We start from the raw sequence: 14943 nt of genomic DNA on the forward strand, positions 1-14943 counted from the left end.
TAGGGGGCGATATTAGACTTTGTTAGTAAATGCCTTTTCATTTTGAAGTCCTCGAATTCACATTCAACACATGCTTTTTTTAATCTGTTGACTTCTCCATTGTCTTTTTCTCATTACACATTTCCTCTTTAAATTAGGGCTTCCCTGAGGGGCAAAAATCCTTAAGGAAAATGATTTCTGTGTTCTGAGTGTTGCAACAAACATCGTAAAAGGACAGTTCACCCAAAAATAAAAGTTCTGGTGTATACAGTACAGCCTTTTGTCATTTAAAACCTGTATGACTTTATTTCTTCTGCAGAACACAAAATAAGCTCATTTGAAAATTGTCTCAGACTTGGTTTTGTGTCTGAAAGTCAACGGGGTCCAATGCTGTTTTGTTACAAACGTTCCTCAAACTATCTTCCTTGGTGCTATGCAGAAGAAAGAAAATCATACAGGTTTGGAATGACATTAAGTGTGCTGAAAGACTTAAATTTTGGCCGAACTATCCCTCTAACCAGTGTTTATATACAGTAAATAGCAACAACACAATACTGTTTTATTTACTTATTTCAGATAATACAGTGTCTTGTTACTCCGAGAAAGTAGTAAATGTGCTTTTATGAATGTACTTCTGTTTTCAAAGTCAAAGTGCAGGAACAAAGTGCCATGTTATGTCTTTTCTGTAGCAGGGTTTCTTTATTTCCTTAAATTATATATATAGCCGCAGATAAATTAAGAGACCATTTCAAAATTCTTTTCCGTTTTTCTGAATTTACTATTTTTAGGTATATGTTGTGTAAAATAATCATTTTTGTTTCATTCTGTGAACTACTTACAACATTTATCCCAAAATTAAAATTAAAATATCGTTTCTATTTGCATTTATTTGCAGAAAACGAAAACTGGAGAAACAGGGCAAAATAACAGAAAAGATGCTCTGTAATTTTCAGACCTCAAATACTGCAAAGATCATAATTCTTTGAAGTAATACAACAGTAATATTTGAACATTTAGAAAAGTAATAAAAAAAGTTATGCAATAACTTGGATTTTACCACAGTTTTCATGTGTCTTGTCAAGCTGTCAGTCTTTTACATTGCTGCAGTATATATATATATATATATATATATGTGTGTGTGTGTGTGTGTATTATCCTATATGCTCACATTCACAACAAAAATGTAGTGGATTCTGATGATTAATTTTGGATGTTACAGACTACATTTTAAAAAAGATCTGCCATAGTAATTAAATATTTCCGGATCATGCAACACTGCACACTCTATACTGACAAGTGTGTTAACTATGCTTCAGCGGATATATTTAGAAAGCAATATACATGTGCTTAGATATTTCCTGTGTTCTGCTATGTGTGTGTTTCAGGCGAACCCAAATCTTTTATCACAGCACCTTCTATTTTGTGAGCACCCTGTCAGTGAGGGGTTGCCATGGAAACAAGTTGAAAGATCCCAGGCCATCATTAATACCTCGGCACAAACATACATTATTTTCAGATCAACAACTTTTATTTAACAATGTAGACATGGAAAAATCAAACAACCCTACCAATCAAAGCATTCACACGTCAGCATTAACTTAATGTGCTTTTTGAGCAATACACACACAGTAAACCTTGCACAATCCGCAGAATTCAAATGAGATCAATGCGTCGAACATATAAACAGCATGACACATTTAGACAATCTCACAGGTCACCAACATCCTTCCAGACGTGTAGTCAGATACGGAAAATGAAAAGCTTAATTTTGTTATTGAAGTATTTCTTTCTTCTGGTTTGTGTTGCAGTGTTTATAAAGGTAACACAAGTTAAAAACAGGAAAGAAGAGGCAAGTATTAACTTTGGTATTAAAAGAAGGTGGACATTGAAATTACATTCTTAATCTTGCAGATATTGTATAATGAGTTGGATTTTTATTGTGTGATAAACTTGAGTTTGCATTCATAAAAAGGGGAAGACCTTTAGCAAAATAGTCGCATGGGTCAGTGATCTACGTAATTGCAATTTTCATTTTTGCCATTTGCCAAGTCAAATCTAAGAGATTATGATCATGAAGTATAAAAAGGACATTTAATGTGTTTTCAATCCCAACACTAACATTTAAAAAGCTGATCATGTAATACAATCAAGGTAATATTCATTTCAAAACAAAGAACCTGCAACCGTTCTAGGTGGCTTGTTGAGTATCATCCATTTATGATTGTAACTATGGAGATGAGTATGACTCATACATCTGACAGACCAACGTGTCTAACACATGTAAGCACAGCAGTGGAGGAATAAGTACTCTGGGAACTCATGTAATCTGGAAAGCCAAATGTACTGACATAGATTTACACTGCATGTTAAATGTAAAAATGGATCTTAATTTAGGCCAGAAAATCTAATAATGTAATGTTACAAAAACCCCGTTAAACGTCGTTCTCTGTGCTCTGTAAAACATGGATGGCAAGAAACAGCTGGTACGTTTGCTCTTTTAGAAAAAAAAAAAAAAAAATTAGCAGTTGACAGAAGCATGTTTCGTTCATCCCAATGAAGTTATTTTAAACGGCATGCTCTCTCTGAACCATAACACGTCGGTAGCTGCTAGACCACAGGCCTGGTGGGAGAAACAACAATCTTAAAATCTGTCACTGTGAGAAGTTGCTTATAATAGCACATCTGTGCCATCTCTACATAGATTCAGAACAGGCTTACAAAAACAAAACTACATCAACGCTTAGTGCAAGGTTGCTTGAAAGTGCTGTTAGAGTGTGTTTTCACCTTGACTGATGTAAAAGTCACTGTAGGGGACTTCCACACAAAGCCAACTGATGACAGATTCGGGATTGATCTGTTCTGACCACAACCTCTCTACCCTCACTGCTCTCTGTATCTTTTCCAGCACTCATCACTTCTGGACCCTCATCTTTCCATCTGATAACAGTGTTCACTTCTGGTGCGAGTGTAACTCGTATTCTTTGTTGATAATAGTAGTGCTGCTTCATGACTGTTGACAGTTGGGCTAGCTGGATGTGCCCTTATCTAGGCCAGGCTAGTGACAATTGGGACATGGGCAAAATAAACACCAACATAAAAGGCCAACACTATTCCACTTTCAAAAAGTAAGGTTTAATATAAAGCCAGATTCGCAAGAGCAGAGCTTGATATATAAATAACAGAATATCATATTTATCCATAAATTAGCCTTATATAGGAGAGTTATGCTGTTAGCTGTTATATGGCAGACATTTGGCCTCTGATGAATTATTAAACGATAGAACTTGATACTGTCGCGGTTTGTACTACGGACAAGCTTGTCCCGCACTTCTCACACAGTCTCTGAGGGGTCTTTTAATAGGGACTATATCACACATCAAGCCAAAACGCTAATTCAGATTCTCTTCAATTCAATTTTCTTGTAAAATACCATAAAACACCAGACCCTACATAAAAGATGTTGTAAAATCAACAAGCAAACGTAATAATGTTATGTAAAATCAGATTTTGTTACCATATGCTATTAAAAGAATTTAAAAAATGTACGTATAAACTGGCAAATCAAACAATATTTGGCTATTTTGAGATTATCAGCACCCGCCAAAAAAAGATCACCTGGCAGATTATCAAAAGCCATATCAACTTCTGTTTTCACACTTACTTAAATTTACTTAAAGTAAACGGAGTAAATATGGTGTAATCAAATATTAGTTCACTGTACTTGTATAGGTACAGGGATGTAACAATATAACACGGATTGGTTCGGTTTGCTTTGGGGCGGGGTTCACTTTTTTAGATTCACTTTTAACTTAATAATAATAATAATAATAACAACAATAACTTGGCTTTATACATTGGCTTCACATTTCTCTTTGGAAGACAGTAACTGTATAATATTTAAAAAAGAAACACGGCTCTTATTAGTTGTTTAAAATACGAATGACTATTTAATCAAATGTCAAAAAAGGGAAAACGTTTTGTGACATAAGGCAAAGTGATGTCAACCTCAACAATGGGCCTGGACTGGGCTGGGAGCGTTTGCATTCATTCCTTTAGCTTTAGTTAGTTATGGCAAGAGAGTATTGTTTTACGTACCCTCAGTGCACTGCCGTTTCTCGGTTCGGTTTGAATATTGTTACACCCCTAATGTTTATTACATTTGCTATAATTCATTTGGAGTAAATTATATTACCTACCGTAATATTGCCCCCTCACTCTCTACCTATCTGCTCCGTCTATTGAAATGAATTCTAACTCATTTTTACAGCAAGACCTAATAAACATTTTTGATAAACAGACATATTTGCAGTGCAATATTTAATGGAGTGCAATTCATTAATTCGTAACTGAAAAGTTCATTTAAAAATATCATATTTAAAGCATTTTTTTGCTGTTCACGCTGTATTAAAGAACACACATTTGAGAAAAAGACATTTGGGTCATATTCAACAGCGACGTACACAAAGCCAGTTCTTGAGCACTTGGTTGATAGTTTACCACTCTTCTGTGCCACTTCAATGTTCTAGAATCCTCCTGTCCACTTTGATCACTCTCACAACCAAAACAGCACACACACACACACAGCTTTTTTCAACAACAAACACACTCTCTCACTCTGTTCCCTGGCGGGCGGTTTGCAGAAACACTTTTTGCCTAGAACTAAAAAGACAAGAAACCCTGTGAACTAGTTTAATTTTTGTCCTTTATATCGATACTAACAGGAAATGTCTCCACAGACAATACCGCTCCTCAATAAAATCTAACAGAACAGCAGAATGGGCTCAGCTTTGAGTTTTCCATTCCTTTCGTTAAAAACATCTTTTACGTCAATGTTTATTCGATGCATCATCAGCCAAATACTATTTTTATAACGTAAACTGGAACAGCTATTGTGGATGATGCAGGAAGTATACTTGTTTAGGTCTGTAGCTGGAGGACCTGACTCTAAATGTGCAATTTAAAGAAAATAAACCTAGAAACACTTTGTCATTGTTTGAAAAATTGTTTGTGGTACTACCTGTTGTGATCATAACAGAAGCCATTGAGCTTCTTTATGAGTGTAACTGGACAGGGATGAAGAGTTCACACTGTAATAAAGACTGCAGTTTTTAACACTGTGCTCCAAACAAGCATGTGATTTTTGGCAGCACAACAGGGTTCACCACCACAACACACCAATCAATAGCATAGATTCAACTAAAAACATGATGGAATTATGACGAAAACAATGCTTCATGTGCAGTAGAAAATAGGATTTCCTCAGGGACCTATAATGGACCAACAAAAGCAGCAGGTGCATCATGGGTAACAGTCTTGCTGCCCACAGCAATACACAAAGTCTTCTATGTACAAATTAAAAATCCCACCCATGGCCTCCAGCACTGCAATATCTCGTCCTGATATGTCACACAGAGCAAAAAAGCTTTTGCCTTTTCTTGCGGCTCTTTATTCAGGAAATCTCTCCAATACAGCAGTGTTTTACGTCTCTCAATACTCCCACTCATCTGTCTTCATATCCAGATAATTAAGGATATTCTGGGCGTGTTTAACCGCTTGCTTCCGAGCAACTTTCGTCTCCTGGTCCCCCTGAGGGTCCACGGCATCGAGAGCTAGAAGCTGTTTGGTCAGTAGCTCTTCCAAAACCATGTAGCTCTTGTCAGCTCTCTTGCCGTCAAAGCCCAACACCTGAGCTTGCAGGTCGGACAGGCTGGCTAAGACCCGCCAGACGGCTGCATGAGACGGGGGCTCGTCTGGTATGGGGTTGCGATGCCCGAGTGCTTCCTGGAGGTCTTGGTAGGTTATGAGCGCCTGGACTTCCAACACAGCTCTGCGCCGTGCCTCCCGTATGCAGGGATTACGCCCCGTGTCTACCTGATCCAAGTGAGTAAGGAGACCTTGCAGCTCTGAGCCCTGTCCTATGGCACCATACCGGAGGACCTCCTCCCGTAGAACTGAGACACGCCCCCTGATTGCCTCGATTTCACGAATCGAGTCGTTCTGTGCTAGATCATACCTGTAAATATAAAAAAAATTACGTATAAATAAGTGACAATGTGACCTAGTCTGTGAAAATCCAGCTAAAGTCATTTTTGTGATTTACTGTTTTCTACATAAAATCATTCTACATAATGTAATGTACATTCTATGAAAGTATAATCTTAATGTCTTTAATACTGTCCGAGTAAGAACATGTCAAATATGTGAAATCGAAGTAAAATTAATTGTGGAAAACAAAATTGGATGTTAATCTCAGAATTCGATTTTGAGAATTAGCCTGGTTTTCACAGACTGGATCACTTATTATAAATAAGTTAACATCAATATTATAAATAAACTCAATAACATCAACACAGAAATACCTAATATGATATAACTGAAGATATGTCTAGTTTTAGGAATCTTGAACTTTCATTACTTTCTTTGAAACATGTTGTTCCAAACCCTGTATGCGGTTAATTTCTCTGTGGCTCTGCCATTTTTTTCCCTACAAGTGAATATGTGGCGTGGACAACCTGGCAGGGCACTGCAGATACCATCTTTTTTAATGTAAACATGGCGTGGAAACATTGTAGGATCTCTAAAGACAACCAATGAATAGCAACACAAAAATACTAAAGAAATCAGAAGACTTGGAAATAAGTGCACATATTTAGTATTTTATGCTGATTTCTGACATAAACCACTTTGAACTAGGAAATGGACATATGATTATTTAAAAATTCTCTTGTGTTGTAGAAAAAAATAACAGCATGTGGATTTAACATGAAAGCGATAAAACATATACTTCAATGATTGTTTTACTGTCTTAATTTCATTTACACATGTGTATTTACCTGCGAGTGTCATCTCCCTCTCCCTCCAAGTCAAGATGTTTCAACAGGCCAGTGATCTCCTCCACCACTTGTTTCCTGTAATTCCTGACAGCGGCATTGCTTGACACATCCAGGGCATCCAATTCAACCAGCAGCTCTGTAAGGATTCTTGCCAGGTGGGCACAGCTGTCACGCCCCCTGAGACCCATCAGCAGAGCCACTTCCTGGCACCGTGCACCACTCACCTACATAGAATCAATATTTTTTCGGATTTTCTATTCTCTTAACATGTTACAAATTATTTAGGTTTCAGTTAAACAACAAACACAGAAAAATATTTTTCCTAAGAAATAAGCCATTCAGTTATATTGATGTGCCTTGCCAAAACGCTCTGTTCTCATGAAAAATTACCAACAGCAGTTTGTGATTCTGTGTATTTTCTGTTGGGTCAAATATAATTTTAAACTGTATCCTTCAACAACAGCCAAGTGTCTGAACACCGTGTAGTCCTAATGGAAAAGTAAATGTGGGCAGTCACGTTCAATTATCACAATGTTGCAGCAGTTCGGAACAAGTCGCTTTTGCAAAATATTTTCATAGAACACCAAGAAAAGAAAATATCTTTCAAAACACCACTCACCTGTGTCATGACTTGATTAATACGCTGCACAGCCTCATGCGTGTCATCAGACAGCGGCAGAGCCAGCGTGTGAGTGCGCACACGACCCTCCAGTATTTCCTGTACGGCACAGACCCGTGTCAGTGCCTTGTACCGGGCCTTCCTGAGCGGTACGCTCCCACCCGTCTTCACCTGAGCCATCCGCATGGCTACATCCTGCACAGCCTCCACCAGTTCCTCACTGATCTCAAATGCATCCAGAGCCTGGCCCTGCCGGAAAGGCTGCACAACCCCTTCGTTCAGTAACCTCTGTGCCTCCTGGGTTAGCTCCTCGATGGCCAGTCGAGATGGATGTGTAGCGTTGCCCTCAAGGTACCGAAGCAGACCCTCCACCTCTCCTGCTGCACGTTTCCGGGGCTGCTGGAGCTCTGGACGGCCCTCCGTCTCCACCTGGATCGGGGAAACAAAACAAGGCCACTTATTATCTTATAGTTCTTCAATGCAATACTTACAGTACAAAGCTGAAAAAAACATGTTTATATTAAACAAACATTTGCTGAATCTTATGTGCAGTGCAATGCAGATAAAACCTGAGCTCTTAAGCAAATCTGAATTCCAACTCCAAATGGGAGGACTCTGTTAGCATGACCACGTGCATATATTTAAACACAGGGATACAGATGTGAAAACAAAAACAACATTTTTCCCACACACTGTAGAAATGTGCTACAATGAATACATTCTGCCCTTTACAGTCCATCTAATGTTTCCTGACCTGATCAACCTCCAGCTGTAATCTGGTCAGCTCTCGCTCCAGTCGTTTGTATTCTCTGTCGTTCTGCAGGCCGCTGAAAGAGCACACCTGAGGACCCAGGGTGGCGATCTCCTTCTGCACTTCACTCAGCCGGAGCAGGGCTGGGTGCTGGCCAGCGTATGGACCCTGGGGCCCTGCATAACCTGGAAAGGGTCCTGGCATCTGCTGTGTCTGTGACTGCTGACTGCCATGATTCATTGTCCTCTTCCCACCATCAAAGGGTTTCCCAAACAGGCTGAGAGAGAGAGAGAGAGAGAGAGAGAGAGAGAGAGAGAGAGAGAGAGAACGGATAAATGAAAAGAGCATTTACATGTATGCATTTAGCAGACGCTTTTAACCAAAGCGATTTATATTGCTTTATATACTATACATTTGTTACAAAGTGTGTGCAATCCCTGGGATCCAACACATGACCTTGGCGTTGCTAACGCCATGCTCTAACCACTGAGCCACAGGAAAGCATTTAAGAGCACATTAACACTTCTGCAAGTTAATGTCCTTGGTTGTGACATCCATATAAAACTACTACACATTTTACATTGCATTAATTCTTGTATAATAATTATTCCGTTTTTATTGAAACTGTAACATCGACTATGATTGTGATGTTGTTCAATAACAAAAACTTATGAGGGTTGGGTATCGTTTAAATTTTAGCGATTTCGATTCTTATCGATTCCTAGTTTCGATTCCATAGTTGAAGTAATATTTAGATATCAACCTGTATGGTCACTTAGCCTGCTTATTGACTGCTTTGCAAAATATATATGTATTTATGATGAGCACCGTTTTGTGTATATATACACATAGCAATTATCTTTTGTCTCATTTATTACAATTCGTATTACCATAGTTAACTACATCATTGTATCATCAACTGTAGTCACTATAATGAAACTGGTAAATTTGTGGTTACTGTTCTTCACTGCAAATACTATAGTTCAACTTTGCTTACTATAGTAAAATTAAGGTTAATAAGGGCTTTTATTGAGATATCAGATCACAAGGTAACATGTACATTTCTGAAAATATGCACACAGGAATTGATAAGAGGAATTGAAATTTTAATTCCAAGTTTCTGATTCCTATTCTTTTTCAATTCTGATCCGATTCCTAAGTTTTCGATTCCGAACTGGAATTGATTTTCGATTCCCAACCCTAGTTGTAACATGTCATTCTTATACAGTGGACCAAAAAACCTGGGACACCTATGAACAAACTAATATGCATTAAATAACAGAATATAAAACTAAGTGGCACCTTTTCTTAAACAAACTGTCCTTTTCTTTGCCATTTTTGCACTTAAAACCAAGTGGTCCAAATATGATTTCTATACTCTTAAACAGGATGTGTTAATTATTAACACATTGTGTTATTTTAACACATAAGGTGTTAATTTTGTGTGAAACAAATAAAAGGGAGAATACATGTCCCTAACTGAACACAAAATGTGTTGTTTTCACACAACTCATTTTAGAGTATAGTGAATGTCTGAAGAATGTCCCTGCAGAGTAACCTTACAAAAAAGCAACCTGGTTTGTGATCTAATGACATTTATACCCGGTTCAAACTAGGTAAATGTTTTATAAGCAGAATGCAAGTGAGTACAGGTTCTCTGTGTGTTGATGACAAAGGCTGACTAACCCTTTCTAACTCCACCCATTATGAGTAAACCAAAAACCAAACATGGCCCATGGTGTGCCGCTAGGCGGGGATTAAGCTTGACACACCACAGGGAGGGAAACAAACCGGCTAAATAAAGTGGAAATAGAATCACATCTTAAGGAACTGAATGACAATACAAGCACTGTACCTGAATTAATAATTCAATCTATAATGGGAACTCGAGTCTTTATCCACAAATGCCTTAATTTACCAAATCTGTCTTTCAGTAATGAACTTGCTGCTTGTCTGTCTGATCTAGACTGCAAGAGCCTGGTTTCAACTACCCCGAGTCTGGTCTTGTTTTGAATTACATATTTGAGTATCACAACACAATTTACATCCTTCCTGGTGGTGTCACGAGTCGTGATACCATGTTGTTATGCTGGAAAACAAACTATCCCACACTGTGAGCTACAGGTGATTAATCATTAACATTGTTATTGCCCAACCCGTTGCCACAAAGTCTGAAAAATCCGACTAGTAGATGTTAAATAAATGTTTCAGTCCAACAGTACTTACAAACCCAACTGCAGACTCCCTTCATAGACCACAGCCGACACCTCTGCACACTCAGTATCCTAAGACAATATTGTTTTGCCTACTGCTATTCCCCAGGGAAGTGTCTGTGATGTCACACATAGGTCATATTCAAGGCCCTTAAAGAGACAGCACTCATTTGCAACCTGCATTTGATAAATTACATTTCTTTATGTCAATGAACATGAGTGAGATTGTGGAAAATTTTAAAATAACAGTGTAGGGTTATTTACATTCACATTTGTTATTTGTAGATTGGGCTGAATAATGTAACAACAAATGCCAGGGCTCTAGAGTGCAACCAATTTGGTCGCACATGCGACCTTATTTCTCAATGGTGCAACTAAGAAAAATCTGAGGTCGCACCGGTGCGACCAGCTGTTCGAGGGAGAAAAAAAGTCTCTGCGACTCTGAAAGTCTCCCTGTGATTCAACAACAGACACACATTAGGCCCATATCGTGGTCTAAACCAATCAGAGATAGTGAAGGGCGGACCCCCCTCTGATTGGCCGTGGTCCAGATTTTCCTGTAAGTGTGTGTACCAGAGGTCGCGTTAACCGAAAATTCTCTGTCATTGACGGATTTTTTTTTACCAGTGACGGAAAAATCTGAAGGCCGTCTGTCCGTCATTTTGACGGATTACAATGAGGGCAATTTGTAACTCCCCGTTTCCCTTCATTAAGAGCGTGATATGCTCATGAAGGGACGTGCGTGTTTTCACCCGTCATTGTTACTGACTAGACATATGTGATGCGATCTGGGAAAACCCGTCGGATGTCGCGCTGGGACGCGGTAAAGACAGTTCACCTATCACAGTAAACCACATAACATGAAGAATGAAGGAGTATCAATGCACATTTCCCGCCAGTCCTGTGTAAACTACGGCATGCAAAGTTTTTTATACAATGTTTTCGTGAGATGACAGAGCTCCCCGTCTGCAGCACCGGGAGTTATCCGATCGCAAAACATACAAGGGATGATCAAAAGTCCAGACACTATGCACATGATAAACAACGTAAAACTTGCTTCACTGCTTATTAGTTGTTATCCGTAATGTTTGCTAGTTTCCTTGTGTAGTGATAATGGCAGAGCTCTCGTTCTTTAAGTGTGCCCTGCACCATTTTACTTACTTTCGTTTTATTCAAACGGTTTTGTACAGTATTTTTATAGACTTCAACACTAGGAAATGTTTTTTTTTATTAAATTGTTATTAGAGTAAGTCTTTTACTACTGTAAAGTGACTTTTACTTGTGATACTCGACTGTTGTGCTTTTATTTTCATCACTTAACTTTAAACCCGTTTTCCTCCAAATTCCGTTCCTGAAAATCATAGCGCTTCAGCCGACCTCAGCCATAACTTTTGTTACATACACAAGGTATGAGCAAAATAAAAACTGATTTGGAAAGGGCTTGAATATGGTATAAAAAAACTGTAATATATAAATTTGCACCATGTGTTCAGGGCTCTAGAGTGCGACCAATTTGGTCGCACATGCGACCTAATTTCTCAATGGTGCGACTAAAAAAAATCTGAGGTCGCACCAGTGCGACCAGCCGTTCGAGGGAAAAAAGTCTCTGTGAAAGTCTCCCTGTGGTTCAACAACAGACACATTAGGCCCATATCGTGGTCTAGACTGCGACTAAATGGTCTCATTTTGCGACTATTTTTCCTGCCAGTGCGACAAGTTTTTCTTAATGGTCGCACCGGTGCGACTGTCAAACTGATCAATATATAATTTTTGCATATTATATATTTAATGAGTAGAAATGTTATATTGCGCAAGCTGCACATTCAATCACTCATTTTCGTCTCCCCTCCTTCAACCATTCTCTTATCTATCAGTGCCCCGCCCCAAAGATGTAATTCACGGGTTACGGGTAAGAGGCGAAGGACCGAAAGAGCAGACGAGTGAAGCGCTCAATCTTGCAACTTAAATAAATATGCAGAATACAAGAATTTCCCCGGCTAAGGTACAAAACAGCAAAGATAACAAAATGTGTTGCAAGTATTGTATGCATGTGAAGCTAATGCAGGAATGATGTGTTTAAACTTTAAGCACTGAACTATTGTATAAAGATCTCTAACAATACTACAAAGCATACAAAACGTTATACATCACGTTAAATACTATTTATTTGTAAGTCGCTATTGATAGAAGCCAAACGTGTATCAATGCAGCTGTCATGAAGAATAATCACTAAAAGCCTTCAGGTCTCGCGGGTTGTTTGAGATGCACGTGCCCAGAGAGTCAGAGCACAAAATACTAAAGAGTTCTCTTCAGTGGTGTAAAGTATTGGAGTAAATGTACTTAGTTACTTTACTTAAGTATATTTTTGGCTACTTTGTAGTTGTACTGAGTATTAAAGATATTAGCAACTTTTACTCTCTACTTAACTACATTTTTGAACAAGTATATTTACTCTTTACACCACTACATTTGTAATGACTAATGCAATTACACATTACATTTTGCATGGCACCTATCTTATAATTAATATTGCCATTTACAGTGCAATGAAGGTACTACAATCTTGTGGATTTTGCCCTAACTTACAAAAACTTGTCAACATGGCTTCTTTATATGAATATGAGTACAGTATCAGGTAGATGTCAATCGCTGGTGGTTTATACACGGTTAGCCCTTACCCGCTATTTCTACAGTAATATATTGGCAACACTGTTGCCAGCTAGTTACTGTAGGTCACACATCTACAAAAGCTCGTATTTTAAAAACTAACTCTTCCTAAATGTGCTCTAAACATGTTTGCTCAAAATTTGACCATATGGTGGGACTATTACCATGAAGTGATGTAAACCAGTAAAAAGAATGTATAGTATTTCAATTTTCAAAAGTGCTCTCACACTATATATACAAAATATTAACCTATAGAATGAGTCGGACACAGAGAAATGAACAATCCACATATGAATCTCAACAATGGTGACAATCAACTGAACAGCTTCATGCTGCAATGCATGCTGGGTACATAGAGGTTTGTATGTCAAGTGTCTAACTGTGTCTCAATTGCAAAGAAAGATTTTCTTACAGAGATCTTTCCATTATAACATGTAATCACTTTACCAAACATATCTTAATAAATCTTAAATGCTATGTTATTATTATTTAATGATTTAATTCTTTCAGATGTATCTTCAGTTACTAAGCAAACATAAAGTTGCGGTTCCTGTAAAGTCCCTTTCAGTTTTATTGTATAAGTGTACATTTTAAAGCTACAAGAAAGTCAAAGAGTCCAACCAAAGCAAACACTGATCGCCATAATGGTGACTTAAACATAATTGAACCACTATGAACTAGAGTTAAATCTCAATAAGATCTTACACAGATGACAGAAATAAAGTTAAACTGGTGTCTGTAATATGTGAAGATGTTATTGATGTTTGTGTTTAATTCTCCTCTGGTGAAATCTTGACAGATTTATTGTGTTCATCTGTTATTTACACTTGTTCATCTAAGACTGTGTGACTTAAGTGCGTTAATAGATTCTTTAATTAAGTATCTTCAAACAGCCATTGCAGTAGTTTACTGTAAAACACCTACAGTAACTAGCTGGCAACAGTGTTGCCAATATATTACTGTAGAAATGGCAGGTAAGGGCTAACAGTGTATGTAAAAAGAGGACATGACTGCAGCTGGCAATGAGGCCCAAACCAGCATGTCCAGTGCAAAAAGGCTTTGACTTTTTAATTCTACTTAACATTATTTTATTTATCCGTTATATTGAAGAGGCCTTTTTGAAGGAGTTTGGTTTACTTATGAGCACTTGAGCTTAAATGAGACTTGGGTGTTAGTAAAAGATGTTGGTTATGGTGTCAACCATGATTTGTTGCAATTTTGAGGTGTTCAGTCTTATTATGATTTAAGAAAATAAATGCGATTGCTCTCCTCACAAATCAACTGTTTCTAGTTTTTCACTGACGTGTCTCTTAAGTGTTGAGGACTAGTGCTGCTTTGAGCCTACATTCAGTATGAGTAAAATACTCAAGTACTGTTAAAATCAGATACTCTAAGACTTTTACTGAAGTCGTTTTGGAAATGGTGACTTGTAACTTGTAATGGAGTAATTTTCACTGCAAGGTATCTGTACTTTTACTTAGGTATGGTTTTCAGGTACTCTTTACACCTCTGGTTCTCTTTCACGCCTTCTTACTCTGAAACGGACATATTAACACAAAATAACCTAAAAATTCCCATATTAACAAGAAACCTTGTAAAGGTATTCAGTTTGTTTCGTGACCAAACAGTTGGGAAACAAAACAAGTGTTCCAGTATATTGCGCGAGCTCTTAAAGGGGCAGCAGCATAATAAAGATCTCTGTTTATAATGTTCATCAAACAACAAAGGACGGGCCCAAAAACACTCACTGATATTAAAGGAATTGTGTTCTCTTATAGGAGTCGTTCACAACAAATAAAGGAAGAAAGTAGCTTTAAGAAAGATGTGCTTTAAATATGGTAAAGTGTTGAAAGAGAGTTTACATATACAATAAAAATAATT

The 14943-nt window shown here is 37.9% G+C and overlaps 1 protein-coding gene across 3 annotated transcripts in view; it reads right to left on the reverse strand.

Annotated features, from left to right (window-relative positions):
* Positions 1-1219: 1219 nt before the first annotated feature.
* The window catches only part of bag5 (BCL2 associated athanogene 5), an 18550-nt gene continuing 4826 nt past the window's right edge, over positions 1220-14943 (reverse strand). For 2 of the 3 annotated variants that reach the window (XM_057342777.1, XM_057342776.1), the window contains exons 2-5: positions 8186-8459; positions 7432-7860; positions 6813-7036; positions 1220-5992 (exon numbers count right to left, since the gene is read on the reverse strand). In XM_057342777.1, coding sequence (XP_057198760.1) covers positions 5467-5992; positions 6813-7036; positions 7432-7860; positions 8186-8459 — 1453 coding nt within the window. In that variant the 3' untranslated portion in view covers positions 1220-5466. Of the gene's footprint in view, positions 5993-6812; positions 7037-7431; positions 7861-8185; positions 8460-10408; positions 10493-14943 lie in introns of those variants that run through there. The other variant, XM_057342778.1, reaches the window with a different exon arrangement.

Source organism: Triplophysa rosa, linkage group LG9, assembly GCF_024868665.1.
Source record: "Triplophysa rosa linkage group LG9, Trosa_1v2, whole genome shotgun sequence".
Classification (NCBI taxonomy): Eukaryota; Metazoa; Chordata; class Actinopteri; order Cypriniformes; family Nemacheilidae; genus Triplophysa; species Triplophysa rosa.